General features: G+C 42.8%; 1 protein-coding gene and 1 pseudogene across 1 annotated transcript; both read right to left on the bottom strand.

Annotated features, from left to right (window-relative positions):
• Positions 1-884: 884 nt before the first annotated feature.
• On the bottom strand, positions 885-1,895 carry LOC147425267 (putative trehalose-phosphate phosphatase 2). Its single transcript, XM_086500038.1, has 2 exons — positions 1,668-1,895; positions 885-1,184 (listed from the first exon to the last, which is right to left on the bottom strand). Exons 1-2 carry the CDS (start codon positions 1,893-1,895, stop codon positions 885-887), a joined length of 528 nt encoding a protein of 175 aa, XP_086356164.1.
• A 10,626-nt stretch (positions 1,896-12,521) lies between these two features.
• On the bottom strand, positions 12,522-15,809 carry LOC147425266 (L-type lectin-domain containing receptor kinase SIT1-like; annotated as a pseudogene).
• Positions 15,810-16,222: the final 413 nt, after the last annotated feature.

The raw sequence follows: 16,222 nt of genomic DNA, 5'->3' as shown, positions 1-16,222 counted from the left end.
TAACAAGCTCATCAGATCATGTGATGAAGAGTTATTTCCATGAGTTAGTTTGTTAAGCTGCACTGCAAGATGTGCCTCCAATGCAAGAGAAGGAGATGGTTGTGTTGGACAAGACACGTGACCTTGACAAAGGGCGAGTGTGGGGATGGGGATGGAGGTAAGACAAGAGGGAGGAAAGGAGGGAGCTAGAAACCATGGTGACTAATGGGGAGGCTAGCTGATAGAGGCTTGATGTGTGTGTGTGTGTGTGTGTGTGTATAAGAGGCTCATATAAAAGCTAGGGAAGAGGGCTTCAATGCTTCCTATTTTGAAGAGGGCAAGACTAGTAGTAGCAAAGGAAGTACATACATCAATGCTAGGCATTAAGAAATTGCATCCAGGCAGAGAGGCAAGCTGGCAAATTACGCAAACTTTGTACTTGCCCAAATGACAGAATGGCAAAAAAGACTTGCAAAACTTCTTCATGGCACAACACGCTGCTCTGGCTCTACGGAGGTCAGGTGGCTTCACATACATAAGCCTATTGCGGGCAAAGGTAGCACACCCTACTGGTGCATAGACTGCTCAAAACTTGATGGCGTAACCCTGCAATGATCACCCGTGCTGGGCAGCCAAGTATGATCAAGAAAATCCTAGACAACCTCCGACTAGAGGATCAAATCCATAGCCCACTACGGGCAACAATGAGCAATGCAAACGGGGGTGAGAGAGCACTCCTCAATCCCCTCAACCTGGCTCTCAAAGCCCTGCAGATAACCAATCCAAAAGGCACAAAAACCTGAGTATTCTGTTAAGATTGCTTGTACCTCTTCAGCAAGTGAAAGCCAATCCTCTTGGTTCACACATCTGAAGTACAATGTGGCACATTATTTATGGTGATCTACTCATGCTCCACGATACTTCTTACTCATCTCTTTTAGAAGTAAGAAAACCTCATCCATCAAAGACAAATGTTCACTAGCTGTCTGGAAAAGAACAACATCATTCCCCTTTGAGTCTTTTGTCTGCAAGCCATGGGCTTTATAGCCATTACAGCCCTCAACAGGACCCATTATATCCATTCCATGGCTTCCTGCATAATATAACTCTACCAAATGCACAAACTCATACACCTTATCTCTACATCTATTAGTGATGATTGCAGTGGGAAAGTTTGCAGCAACTTCCTTGATCGTCGCACGCATCTGCTCAGCATATAAGCACAATCAGGGTCCTCTACAATTGGTGAAAGAGTACCATCATAGTCTTAAAAAAATAGCAATTTGCTTTCCTCTTGCCTTCTTTGTAATTGGCCCAAACATATGTAGATCCAACTGATGCTTCACAACCCATTTCTCATACTGAGCTTTGGCCAGTGCCACAAATGAAATCTACCTCTTGTCGTCTTCTGCTTGGAGCTGAGGAGCATGGGGGTAAGAGTCAAAGCTGACTCTACCGCTTGATTTTTGACTGAGAATAATGCTTCATTAGACTCTATAATGGCATAAGAGTGCCACATTCCACATCATGTCTTTGAGGTGGGGAGTCACGATGTGTCTCAAAGTTTCACCAAGCTTTGAATACATGATAGGGCTGCAATGTTTGGTTTTTGTGCCTGCGACACTATTCTGCCTCACCAAGTGAGAAAGTGTAGCAGCATTAGAACATAAAAAACTCTCTATTCTGACCTCTTCATCATGCATTGGAGGATCAAGTGTCGATGTTGGCAGCGACGAAGGAGGGGAGGGCACATCTTGCATGATATCTGCACATGTATCCAAAATCTGTGATAGATTGATAGGGATGATGTCCCCATGTCCATATGCTACCCTTGCAACTTGGGATAAGCTCCCTTGCCCCTTGAATGAGCTTCTATTCCAAAATGCAAGCGAGACAGTTGTATTCGGCTTTGACATTACCGTGAGAATAAATAGCTGCACGTTGTCGAGCCAAGGTACCAAAGGTGAGTCACTGAGCACATTCTTTTGGCTGAAAACATCACGTCTATATCAAAATCATGTAGCCAATTTTCTAAAGCGTTCTCAGATTGTGCCCATGAGAATGCTTTGCCTTTGCTGGCCTCATTTTCCTGCATTGATTTTGACACTCCCTCATCTTAGCATACTCTATCATGCAAGCACCCTCTGTCTGGGCATAGTTGCCTCCGAAATTTGTCCCACCTCCAGCTCACTTGCCCATTCGGTTAGAACAGATGGCTCAATTTTAGTAGCAAGATCCTCAGCTCTGTCTCGCCTCCTAAATTTGTCCCACCTCTAGCTCACTTGCCCATTCCGTTAGAACAAATGGTTCAATTTCAGTAGCAAGATCCTCAACTCCAGGCGCTCACACATTAGTTACAATCCCCCAACCTCACCCCACAACACGGGCATTTTGCCATCATTAACCATGTAATCTATTTCTTGTCACAGGGAAACAGTCCCACGGATATATGTCCCTTCTGCTCTACTTCAACCTTACATGCAATATTATCATTGCCACCCACTCTCAAGTCACCTAGGCTTTCGTAAGTGTTGCACAAACTGAGGCAACAATTCTACTGGCGTAAGATGCACCAACATCTTTCAGCATTTCTCCAAGAATGCCAACTATGCCAAACTGTCAAAAGTCCACAGCAAAATGTAGGCCACCTCGTGGCCATCAAAGTTCATGAATTCTTCGTGTTAGTGGGCTGGATCTAATGGGCCTATTTTTAACATCTGTCTCTGGCAATAGATACTTTTTGGTGTTGACAGAGTATCTTACTAGGTGGTGTGAAGTTGTTGCTCTCCTGGACACAACAGCCAACACTGTTGCTACAACTCTCTTGCAAAAACTAGTCTTCCAGCATGGTTGCCCAAAGCAACTAGTGTCAGATCAAGGAACTCCAGTTCAGGAGTGAAGTACTCAAAATATTGACCATAGCCTTGGGTGTTGCACAATTGCTTACATCCCCTTATCACCCTCAAACAAATGGTTTGACTGAATGGATGAATAAAACTTTAAAACAAATCATTTCTTCATACATAGATACACTTCATCAACAGTGGGATGAAATCCTCCCTTATGCTTTGTATGCTTACAATACATCAGTTCAAGCCTCTACTCCAGTTAGCCCTTTCCAAGCATTATATGGGTGCGACCCTTGCCAGACACCATACTTGAATACGCTCAGTTTGAATTCCACCAAAACTGATGCAGTGGATTGGATGCTCCATCTCCAAAAGGTGCAACCGTTATTACACAACCTACAGGTAGCTTAGAAACGGCAAAAGTGCAATTACGACTTAGGCCGCCAATCATTTGAGTATGAGGAAGGTGACCTTGTTTCTATGTAGGTTGTCTCTGCTACACAACCTACAGGTAGCTCAGAAACGGCAAAAGCGCAATTACAACTTAGGACGCCAATCATTTGATTATGAGGAAGGTGACCTTGTTTCTATGTACTACCCTCTCCATCGGCAAGGTTTTAGTGAATCCTTACTCCATTGATGGATGGCCCTTATCAAGACTTGCGGCACCTTCAGACAAACACATACAAATTACCAAGTTTGTCTACCAAAGTCAACCACCACTGCTCACATTATACGGATGAAGTCCTGGTACGGTCCAACAACTAAGGGGGGAAGTGTGGCAATAGAGCCATGTACACACTAACAACCCAACAATCGTGAGCAAATTAACAGCTAGGAATAAGGGGATTTTAGTGAGCACCAACCCGCATCTACTACACGTGGGTTTGTATAGCTAATTTTTTGTTCCTGAGGATAGCGAATAGACCAATGTCACCGCATGTGAAAGGGCATGGCAACCTATTTACATAAAGCTCAAACAGGCATGTGTAAGGGCATGGCAACCTATTTACATAAAGCTCAAAAAGTGTTTTTCAATTGCAACACCGGAATGTTTTTGCTTGGAGTACAAAGAATTTCTCCAAATTGCAGATGAAAAGACGGTGTTGTATCTCAAGGAGCATCATGGGTTATTGCACTAACTTCAGACATAAACCAATTGTCACAAGCAACTTGACAATTGTTTGGGTGTATATGTCTACCTATGAGGTGCTTTGTATGCACACAACCACTACTGATTAGTATGCATCTCTACCACTGAATGGCATGCTCTGTATTTTTAAATATCTGTTTTAGGGAGTGGGGTTCTCATGACACTTTTTTTCAATTTTGAATTTTAACTCTCAAAAAGGACCAGATAATCTGCAAAGCTAGGAGATTAGATGACATGTACAGCTTTCAGTGTCACTAGATTTGTTATGACCTTATACCTATGCTGTTGATACCAACAAAAATTCTTATATGCTAATTGGTCATGTCCAATGCATGGGGGACTGTTAATTAATGATGGGGCTGGCGATACTGTGTTTTCCAAGCCTGAAGGTGCTCGTTTTGATGGGTGACTAGAATATGCTGCAACGTCAGGTACAACCGCATGTGATATGTTTTGGATGATCAAAGATGGTTTTAGGAGCCTCGCATTGGTTGGTCATTCTGCCTTAGAATCCAAAACTGCATTTGCAAAATTCCAGCTATCATTCGGTAGTTGTGCACTCCAGAGGAGGTGGTGACTTGTGGTTTGCTATGGACACACCTATGCACTCATCAAAGGAGTTCACATAAGATATAGCCATGCTCATGGCATATGGGATTTTGACATTCCTACAGAAAACACCTCCATCTTGGGTGGATAAACACTTACCACTTGACCTCGACACGTCAGATCACTTGCTTACATAGGATCATCTACATGGACTTAGGGAGAGGATCTTTGATCTCTTCCTAGAAAAGTTTGTGGCTTGGAATCTCTTGGAGAGTTTACTAACGAGATGTAGGAGATCAAGCATCCCATGACTACATTTGGACTCACCCAAAGCTTGGCTTGGATGGTAGTGCAGTTACTCTTTTACACTCCTGATCATTTGGATTCCTACCTTCAGAGTTTGTTACACAAAGGATGAAGTTACCTCCTGCTAGGACGCCATCTCGTGGTGGTCCGTGTGTTTTCTTAGTGATTGTTACAGTACACCATATGTTTCACATTGGGTTGATTATCTACGGACATAGAGTCCTTGGGAGATCCATTCATTCCCACCATCATTTGCCCGTTGCGCACTCTAGAGGAAGTGGTGACTTGTGATTTGCTATGGACATACCTACGCACTCATCAAAGGAGTGCACATGAGATATGGCCATGCTTGTGGAATATGGGATTCTGACATTCCCAGAGAAAACACCACCATCTTGGGTGGGCAGACACTTACCACTTGACCTTGACATGTCAGATCACTTGCTTACACAAGAGCATCTACATGGACTTAGGGAGCAGCATTTTTGGACAATTGTATTGTTTTTGCAACAAGAAGGAAACATTAAATTTTCAACCCTAAATCTTGCCTTCCACACCAGCTCGCCTTGCTGATCCTGTTCCTCTTTAGATCATCAGATTTCAGCCATACTTCCACTGCTACTTTCTCTGTTTTGAGTCCACTAGGGGCTCTGACATTGATTCCCCACCCTCCTTTCACCCTCTACACCATTACAAAACCTGCCAAGAGCATACAAGCATGCTGAAAATCTATGGGCAGAAGCGTTTTTATCACCTCGCAATCGTGTTTTTGGGTGGATAACAACCTTTTTGCTTGAGTTCTTCACATAGGATGAAGTTACCTCCTGCTAGGACACCATCTGTAGTGGTCCGTTCGGTCTCTTAGTGACTGTTGTAGTACACAATATCTTTGACATTGGCTCGATCATCTACGGCTCACAATCCTTGGGAGATCCATTGATTCGAGCCATCATTCGGCGGTTGAGCACTCCAGAGGAGGTGGTGACTTGTGGTTTGCTATGGACGCACCTATGGACTCATCAAAGGAGTTCACATAAGATATAGCCATGCTCATGGCATATGGGATTCCGACATTCCCAAAGAAAACACCTCCATCTTGGGTGGACAGGCACTTACCACTTGACCTCGACACTCAGATTACTTGCTTACACAGGAGCATCTATATGCACATAGGGAGAGGATCTTCAATCTCTTCCTAAACAACTTCATTGCTTGGATCTAGAGACTATAGTAGGACTTTAGTGCTTTGTAATCTCTTGGAGAGTTTACTCGCCAAATACAAGAGATGAAGCATCCCGTGACTACATCCAAATTCATCCAGAGCTTGGCTTAGATGGCTTGGATCTAGAGACTACAGTAGGACTTTAGTGCTTTGTATTCTCTTGGAGAGTTTACTCGCCAAATACAAGAGATGAAGCATCCCGCGACTACATCCAAAGTCATCCAGAGCTTGGCTTAGATGGTAGAGCAATTACTCTTCTACACTCCTGATAATTTGGATTACGAAGTTGAGAGACGTAGCAGCATCCCAAAGGAAGAACGAGGATGCATGTGCCAGAGTTGCAGGCCATCCAATCAACGTTAAAGAGGAAGTGACAAAGGTTGATCAATGAAAGAAGTGGGTGGCTGAGATGTTTCTACATGGAGCAGCGTCTCTGCTTTGAGGGAGCCAATTTTCATATCCATCGCTTCGAAAAAATCTGCTAATTATGACCCTTTTCTTGATGTGAGTGTTGTGTTCACATATAAAGTGCCATAATCCGGTTTTGCTTTTGTCTGTTGCAATTACTCTTCTAGATTCCTGATCATTTGGACTCCTCCCTTAAGATTTTCTGTCTTACTTTTATGGGGAGGCAGCAGTGGGGAATATTGGACAATGGGCCAAAGCCCGATCCAACAATATCACGTGAGTGAGTGAAAAATGTTGCTACTTACTTTGCTACTTCCACTACTACTTTCTTTGTTTTCAGCCCACCAGGGGCTCTGACATTGATTCCCCACTGTCCCTACACCCTCTACACCGTTACGAAACCTGCCAAGAGCATACGAGCATACTGAAAATCAATGGACATAAGCGTTTTTATCACCTCGCAATTGCGTTTTTGGGTGGACAACAGCCTTTCCGCTTGTCTTCTTCACATAGGATGAAGTTACCTCCTACCAAGACACCATCTCGTAGTGGTCCGTTCGGTCTCTCAGTGACTGTTGCAATACACAATATGTTTGACATTGGCTTGATCATCTACTGCTCACAATCCTTGGGAGATCCATTGATTCGAGCTATCATTCGGCGGTTGCACACTCCAGAGAAGGTGGTGACTTGTGGTTTGTTATGGACACACCTATGGACTCATCAAATAAGTTCACATAAGATATAGCCATGCTCATGGCATATGGGATTCCAACATTCCCAGAGAAAACATCTCCATCTTGGGTGGACAGGCACTTACAACTTAACCTCAACACGTCAGATCATTTGCTTACACATGAGCATCTACATGCACTTAGGGAGAGGATCTTCAGTCTCTTCCTAAACAAATTCATTGCTTGGATCTAGAGAGTACAGTGGGACTTCAGTGCTTTAGAATCTCCTGGAGAGTTCTACACTCCTGATAATTTGGATTACGAAGTTGAGAGACGTAACGTCATCCCAAAGGAAGAACGAGGATGCATGCGCCGGAGTTGTAGGCCATCCAGTCAACGCTGAAGAGGAAGGGACAAAGATTGATCAATGAAAGCAATGGGTGGCTAAGATGTTTCTACGTGGAGCAGCGTCTGCTTCGAGGGAGCCAATTTTCATATCCATCACTTCCAAAAAATTTGTTGGTTACGACCCTTTTCTTGATCTGAGTGTTGCGCTCACATGTAAAGTGCCATAATCTAGTTTCACATTTTCTCAACGACGACGACTGTTGCAGTACACAGTATGTTCGACATTGGCTTGATCATCTATGGGCGTTTTCAATTTGACCGAGCCTACCCATTGGCTGTATCAGGTCATGCTATATACAATGACAACAAAGCACTGTCCCTTTGAAGGATCAAACACATCCAGGGACACCAACTTAAAAACTAGGCATTACCCTTCGTAGCACATTTCAAGAGCAATATCCTCGATTTCAAGTCAACCTCTTTACTTTGTGCATGCTTTGTATTGGGTCTACACAAAACTCATGCACCGTGTTAGTTGAATAAATCCATGAACTATATCTTGGATTCTTCCATGTTTATTCTTAAAGATTTAATGACTCTGGCATTCTCTAGCATGCTCGCTACTACATAAATATTCACGTATCATCAAAACATAGGCTGCCCCATCACATTTATCTAGCTCAACCGCATGTTGAAATGGCTAAGTCGCCACGTTAACATCTACCCATTTATGGCATGCGCCAAGGAGGCAAGAATTCAAGAGTGAGCAGGAAAAGGCATCTCTCTCCTGCATTACTTCTGCTGCCTTTACCAAGTTCCCAATTCACATTTGGGGAGAGAGAGAGAGAGAGAGAGAGAGAGAGAGATGTGAGAATGCATTATTTGACTATGTTGATAACTGCTCCAAAATATTATTGAATTTGTTGGTATTTGAATAAAATGTGAATTTTTCAAGTAATAATTGTACCTAGACTTGTGGATGGAATATCTATAGGTATTGAAGTTGATTGCAAAGATGATTCTCCTGTATTAGCTATATCCATATCTATAAATAATGTTATGTAATTTTGTTTTTAGCTTGAAGAATATAATCATTTATAAATAGAGAAGAAATTATGATTTTAGACCATTGCTTTGATTCATAGTAATGAAAAAATTGCAAGTAGTGCCATATTGCCTTCGTGCAAAGTCCATATCTAGTGATGTTGTAATGCTCTCCAAAGTGATTGGATCTTGTTTGTTTTTTACGTTGTATAGTTGCTCATACTCTTTTAGAATGATTGAAGCTAGTCTATTATCAAGAGTTTTTAAAGAGTCTAATGGAGTATTGTAGCCAAAATGCAATAAGCTCATAGCATATGCTGAAATTCCATTCATGTGTTTATCTAACAAAGCTTGAGCTTCGTATCGCTCAAGCATTATATCTTCATTTGGTAAATCTTCTTTGGATATCTTAAGAATTTCTTGCTTAGAATAGCATAAATAGCATAGTAATGAAGATGGAGAAAATGACAAGCTTAAGCATTGAAGCATGGCTCTTGGTTGGATTTGCATTCCAGAGCCAAGAGTGTTGGTGTAGGCTCTTAACTTCTCAACAATCTTGGAGAAGGAAATAGAGTTTTTGCACTTTCACCAAGTGAGAATGAAAAATGGAGTGTGTGAGAGGGTCTAAACCCCCAAGCAGACCCCTTGCTTGCTTTGGTCGACACCTCCTAGCTCATTTGACCCCTCTAAGCCTAGCCAATCACATGCACAATGCATTTCAAGCAACATGGGTAGTCTTTGTACAAGTGTCCTCCTTACCCCTTTGAGAGAGAGAGCTTGAAAATATCTAGATATTTGTTGAGTTGAACTAGAAGCTCATTGGACCCCTCTTTAGCCCAGAAAATAGGATTCAAGCACACCATGTGGCTAAGCATATGGAGAGTCTAACATGTGTCCTTGTGCCCCTTGAGAAAGGGGGTGCCCTTTGGGTGAGTGGGAGGTCAAGTCAAAGACTCCCCTAACTTTGGGGCTTTCCTCCTCCTTTGTAGGGTCTCTTTTTTACTCAAGCACCTTACTCCCCCATGCATGTGAAGCACCTCAAGCACCTTAGTCAGCAAGCACGACAAGCACCTTACTCATCAAGCATGACAAGCACCTCAAGCACCTTAGTCAATAAGCACGACAAGCACCTCAAGCTTGGTTCGGGTTCCCACCTCAAGCTCAACCCTAGCTTGTCTAAGGTCCTAGGTCTAAGGAATTTTAACGCTAACCTTTGGAGGCTTTAATGAAGCTAACTCTAAGGTCTTTTAAGCTCCATTAGATGCACGGTACTCTTTGATAGACTATCTCCTTTTGGACCCCTATTGAGATGTAACCATCTCTCCTTTTAGTCCCCTGCTGAGATAAGTTTAGAAGCACTCATTACACATTTCTCTTTGATAGAGCATCTCCTTTTGGACCCCTATTGAAATGCAACCATATCTCCTTTTGGTCCTATGCTGAGATAGGTCTAGAAGCACATGTCTATATTCTAACTTTTGTTTTCGTTTATTCCCCCACATTAAATAATTAGTTTAATATGAGAAAATCATTTGGGTTAGCTAGATATTAGATTTTATGACAATTTTTTTTAAAATACACCTGTATTTTGTGGACATTTTCATAATATCCCTCAAATTTGAAACACTCCCAATGTACCCCTCATATTTGGCCAAAGAGTCGCAAAATGCCCTTCAATTTTGCTGAAATATTCCTAATTAACCTCGCAAACATCTCTAAAAACATTTTATTTCGCAACTATTTATAGAAAAACTGGTTCTCCTCAATAAAAGATGAGAAAACTAGGATTTCAAATGTTATTGAGGGCTCTTCAGATGAAATCACTCATTATTTTTTAGCACGGATACCTCTATTTGTGAGCTCATCGGTGAATAATTTTGTCAAGATGCTAAAAGATAAATCTCCATTATCATAAAATATTAGACTATGAAAAAATTGGGGAAAATCCATCCCAAAATGATGATTTTTTGAAATTTGATGGGTATTTTGGGAATTTTCACAATTTTATTTTATTTTTTGACACACTAGAGGGCCCACAGGGGGAGGTGCTTATCCCTTCCAAATATTAGCCATGTTACATGGTCGGGCAAGGGCCGCGTACCATCAGGCAAGAGCCACGCGTAGGCATCACCATGGCCACCTAATTGATGCACCACATGCTGGGAACGACGGAGAGAACTCGTAGCAACCAGCTAGGAACCTCCTCCTCGGGTGACCCACCCCAGGAGGAGGATGCACTCGAGTGTCCAAGGGCAAGAGCCCTAGCAACGTGAACACCAGGTGAGCACAAGGTGTCCCTCTAGAGTGTGACCCAACAGGGGATTTGAACCACAACCCGTAGGTTGAGAGGCCAAAGCCTTACCGTTAGACCAACTCTTTGGGGACGAATTTTCACAAATTACAAGGGTATTTTGGTATTTTTCCCTAAAAAAGAATGGATTACTTTCAAGTGCCATGGTAGTGCATCAATTAACAACTCCCAATTGGTGGTGTGCTACAAGATTTTGGGTGGTGCCTAATATGATGGGTATTTTTGGAAATTTGAGGGGTATTTTGGTAATTTTTCCTAAAAAAGAATGGGTTGTGCTCAAGTGGCATGGTAGTGCATCAATCAATCACTCGCAACAATTAGTGGTGTGCTACAAGAGTTTTGGTGGTGTCTATTATGATGGTAAATCCTTCTAAATCAATTGAAACCCCCCATCTCCATGAGATCAAATTCTTCCTGTTCTACCCATAACTACCATACATATAACGATTGCTAACTACCATTCAAACTATTGCTATATGGGACTATCTTACCATGGCGCTATTGGTCCAATTTATGTTGATTTGAAATATAGAGGGTGCTTCCTTGAGTTTAAAATATTTTAGAAACCCACCTTAAAGACTCCCACTGTCATACTAAGTGCAAAATAAGAGTTATATTCTTCTCTTTCAGAGCTTTGATGGCAAGATCTACGCAAAACAAGGATTTCTCTTACTTCATTGTTCTGAAAGACAATGGCACTATCATGCTATAACTACTTCTACGAGGAGGACACTGCATGTTCACCTTAGGCAAAATGTCAGTTGCATAGCCTTCCTAAAAGCACAACTATAGCCTAAGGGTCAACAGTTGGAGTCATGTATTTTAGGGATTGATCTTCTTCTTCTTCTTTTTTTCTTGGGCAAAACTCACAAATGTGAGTGAGATTAAATTGAAAATATCAAAAAATTACATTCCAAGCCCTGCTCATAAACCGAGCCAGGGCATCCAACAGACCATAGAGAATCTCAAAATGAAACTCCCAAACACAGAGTACCGTCACGAGGCTACCACGGATTCCATCAAAGCTGCCACCCTTGAAGGAAACCCCCTCAAGAAGTCCAAAAACAACATGAAAACTAAAACAGAGTCCTGACTCCTGAGCTTTTACACGGAGCCCATACCGAGTACAATAGAGAACCAATCATAAGCTAATACAACCGGATAGGAAACATACCGCTGCAATGAGTGGGGAGCTGATGCTCCATCACCATATGCAGAGACTACATCAAGCATACCGCTAAGAATGGCTCAAACCTTGAGGCTGCATCTTCAATCGACATCAGTCCAAAGGCAAGGCACTGCAAGACTACAAACATATCACAACCTACATGGATTAACTCGATGAGGCACCTAAGGTAATAGAAAACTACTGGCAAAAATCCTCACCTATTACCAACTGGAACAATTGGTTTTAAAGGGTGACGAGCACATTTCAAACGGTATTTCATGCCTTTTGAAGGGGACTTTGAAAATACATGAGAATCCTTGTTCAATAAATTCATCGACCTGATTTCAACACTGGAGATCAACCCCTCTATTCAACAAGATTTAAAGATTACGAGCACCAAAAATCATGTCTCTAGGTTTATGATCCTCAGATCGCACAGTTAAACTTGTAAACCATTATTGCAGCTTGTCTGGTTGTTTTTTACTTTGTTCTTTGTAATCTACACATGTATAATCCAATGAAGATGTTGATTGTAGGTTGCCATATCAAGAGCATAAGCTCTAGGTATGTAAAAAGGTGCGTACACGATGAATACATACACACACAAACATGTATGATACATGACATTTGCTCCTGAAGTTGAGTTCTTGAGAAAACATATAGCTAAGAATGAGACAGGTAAGGCTTTAGGCTTTCTTCCATTACAAAGAAGAGAAAGGGACGACGAAGTCATAGCAACAACGATTCTATTATGGCATCGGAGAAGTAGGTTGACAATTCATGAAAACATGTCTATTCCTATTTTGTAAAACTAGATTAGGTCCCATTGTCCATGGCTAGTTAAAGGTATTGTACAGGAACAATTGGTATTGACAAGTAAGGTGCAGATGTTTCCCAAGAAACTCGTTATAAAATCCTTTGCCGTGAAATGGCCCCCCCAAAAAAGACCAGGCTTATGTCCCATGAGACCATGATAAAGGTTTTACTTGACAGTCACCATCATCATCATCATGAGCTCCATCTACTCTTGTCTGAACTAGTATTTAACTAGATGGGGAACTAAAGCTTGAGAAGGTAGATTCGCTTTATCCAAAGCCTGTTCAATTCGAGAAATTTCCCTCTCAGATTTGGATGAGAAGGATGTAAATCCTTCCCAAATGTGGGATTTCCCTTCTCAAATCACAATGTGATGTATTTGAAACCGGCTCAATAAATGAGTTCTTCTGAGCCTTGATGGAGAATGCTCATGTCGGCCCGCATCCGGCACCATCACAGCCATCATAATGTGATGGATTTGAAACCTGCTCAATAAATGAGTTCTTTTGAGCCTTGATGGGAAATGCTGATGTTGGCCTGCATCCGGCACCATCACAGACACTTCAAATTATCCACCTTCTAGAGAAGGGCTAGGAAAATGCCACCTTCAAAAGAATGGTAGGAATTTGAAAAATTAGATGTGTGGCCTTCGAATTTTTTCTATCAAGAAAAAGCAAGTTTCTTGAAGGCCTTTGAAATGAAAAGTAGAGTCACCCTTTAAATTTGAGGGCTCCATATGGTCATTCTTCATCAAGGCCACCAGTCAAAGACTCAAAGGCAATATTGCAGTAGCTTATTGCTATTCGAATCCTAAAATTACCCCAAGCTGATGCTAGCTCGGTGCAGATAATTCAATATTATCTAAAAATGAAGTGGTATCAGCAATGCTTGGACCTGGCATAGAAGTCAAAATGCCACCTCTATAGACCCTCTTCGTTTCCACTTGCACGTAAATGGCCATAGGTCTTGATGCAGGCAGCTCCAACGGCTCTGCCTCCCCCAAAAGTATCTGCAATACTTGCCTTGCGGGGGGTCTTGACTTGGGATCAGGATGTGCACATACAAGCCCTAGATGCAGAATGCGTCTCATCTCATCCACATTGAAGTCCCCTCGCATCCGATCATCGGCCACATCCACCAAGCACTCCTCCTCATGCTTCCTCCACACGAAGTCTAGCAGAGACTCGTCCATTTCTGAGAACGGACGACGCCCGCATGCTATTTCAAGTGCCAGAATGCCAAAACTGAAAATGTCCGATTCCACAGTAACTCGACCAGACATAGCATACTCCGGAGCCATGTAACCAAACGTCCCCGCTACCCCAGTTATGGAAGCCTGTGTGCAATATTGATCATGATCAAAAAAGCGTGCAAGGCCAAAATCACCGAGCCTTGCATTCATTTCCGAGTCAAGCATCACATTGCTAGCCTTGATGTCCCTATGTACAATCATCTTCTCCCAATCAAAATGCAAATAGACAAGAGCAGCAGCCACTCCTTTCAATGTACTGAACCTTAAGGGCCACCTCAAGACTGTTGGACTACTCGCATACAAGAGTTTATCGACACTCCCATTTGGCATGAATTGGTATACAAGCAGCAGTCTCCCCTTTTCATGACACCAACCATACAAATGCACTAGACTTTTGTGCCTTAGCTTGCCTATTGTCATAACCTCTGATTTGAACTCTTTTTCCCCTTGCTTTGAAGCATTGACGATCTTTTTCACGGCAAGATGCAAGACCTCGGAATTGTTTCTCGTTATCGCACCTTTGAACACTTCTCCCGATCCTCCCTGGCCTAGCCTCTCCCGGAAGTCTCCGGTGGCCATCCGGAGTTCCCTATATGTGAATTTCCGGGGCGCTACCATGAGATCCACATCCAGGTGAAGGCCAGATGTAGAGACCCACCTCTTCCATGCAAAGACTAAAAGCCCAATAAGGAGCATAAAAAAGGCAACAACTGTACCTATTATGACTCCATTCCTTGTAGTCATAGTCGATGGTGATGGTGGCAGCAAGGAAGGAGATGGTGATGGTGAAGATATTGGTTGATCAGGGACGGACCGGAGACAAGCCAACTTGTAAAGTTCCAGTCATGAATTGCGTTTTTTTCCCGAAAAATGCCAGTTCCTGCAGTAAAGCCTACAAATGAAGTGCCTTTCACATGATCCCATAAGCTCAGTTTTGAGTAACTCAAAACCTTTGTGGCAGATGCCTTCAATGCGGGGGCTACCGCAAGGTGCACATCTAACTGGTGCGCCACAGCATCATAATCAATCCAAGTGATGAGGCGGCGGCTGACATTGGTGCTTTTCAAAGCCCGCTCTGAGGGCAAGCTTTGATATATGGTAGATGTGAGCGAATTGATGTCCAAGTCGACATGGTTATCATCCGGATCACCATATTCAAGGTTCAGGAAGGTATCATACTCAACAGCAACGATTTGCAACATGGAAGCATTGGAGCCTTCGTAGAAGTCGACATCAAAGAGGCCCATGGCAGCCGCAGTGGCGGAGCGGGTAGTTGGAAGCAAGTTATTGGGTGCTACTAAGAATGTGAAACCGTCACCGGTGATGTCAGTCTGGTTTGTAGCTATGGAGAAGGTAAAGGAGGTAGAAAATGAGGTAGCTAGCCCTTGGGAGAGGTTGTGCATGAGGATGGGAGTGCCGTAGAGAACTCTTGAAATGAAATAAGGACCTGTCACTCCGCTGCTGTTGTATGCCATGAAAAGAGAGCTGCCATCTTCGCTTATGGTTGTGTTGCCGAGGATGAGAAGGTTCTCTGTGGAAGAAAAATCTGGGAACGTGAAGCTCATATTCTGGGAACATACAAGCTGGGCAATTATACTTAGAGCAAGGGAATATAGAGCGAGTGCTGCGCCTCCCATGATCTGTAAGAAACAGATCACCGACCATGTAGAGCTGCTGCTTTAACTCTCATATAAAGCTCTCTCTTTCTCTTGGTCTGTCAAGCAATAGATGGCTATGGTGGCCTCAAATTTGTCAAGAACACCCTCGTGCCTTTTGAAAATCCATAGGTCAATTGGTGCCTTTTGTCTGTCAATACCGAAAGCTTGGCATTTGTCTGATGGAGCGAACGGGTCTTGACTCGTCGGTGCTGAAAGTTGATAGTGATATTATTACTTCGTTAGCGTAGGCAAAAATTTCAGTTCTGGCTCCACGTTCGTCCACCTGGCATCAAGCTCAACCATCCAATAATAAAAAAAATCTGGGTCGTTCGTAGAAAAGCAAATGATCGAGCAATTTAAAGAGTGAGAGACTCAGACGCGCAGGGAAACGCGATGCAGCAGGGACGGAGGGCCGTGAGCAGGCGAGATTAAGTCTTTTCCGCGTAGTTCGCCCTTGCAGCAGCAAGCCGGGAAGAACCAGAAAC

This window comes from Adiantum capillus-veneris, chromosome 25 (genome assembly GCF_014529385.1).
Source record: "Adiantum capillus-veneris isolate H3 chromosome 25, ASM1452938v2, whole genome shotgun sequence".
NCBI classification, from domain to species: Eukaryota; Viridiplantae; Streptophyta; class Polypodiopsida; order Polypodiales; family Pteridaceae; genus Adiantum; species Adiantum capillus-veneris.
This window is presented reverse-complemented; position numbering and strand designations above follow the sequence as displayed.

Excerpts from the sequence above, each read along its gene's own strand:
- LOC147425267 (XM_086500038.1), bottom strand. The coding sequence starts at position 1,895 with ATGTCAAAGCCGAATACAACTGTCTCGCTTGCATTTTGGAATAGAAGC. Across the intron at positions 1,185-1,667 it reads CTCCAATGCATGATGAAGAG|ATGCGTGCGACGATCAAGGA; the intron begins GTCAGAATAGAG and ends TATGCTGAGCAG.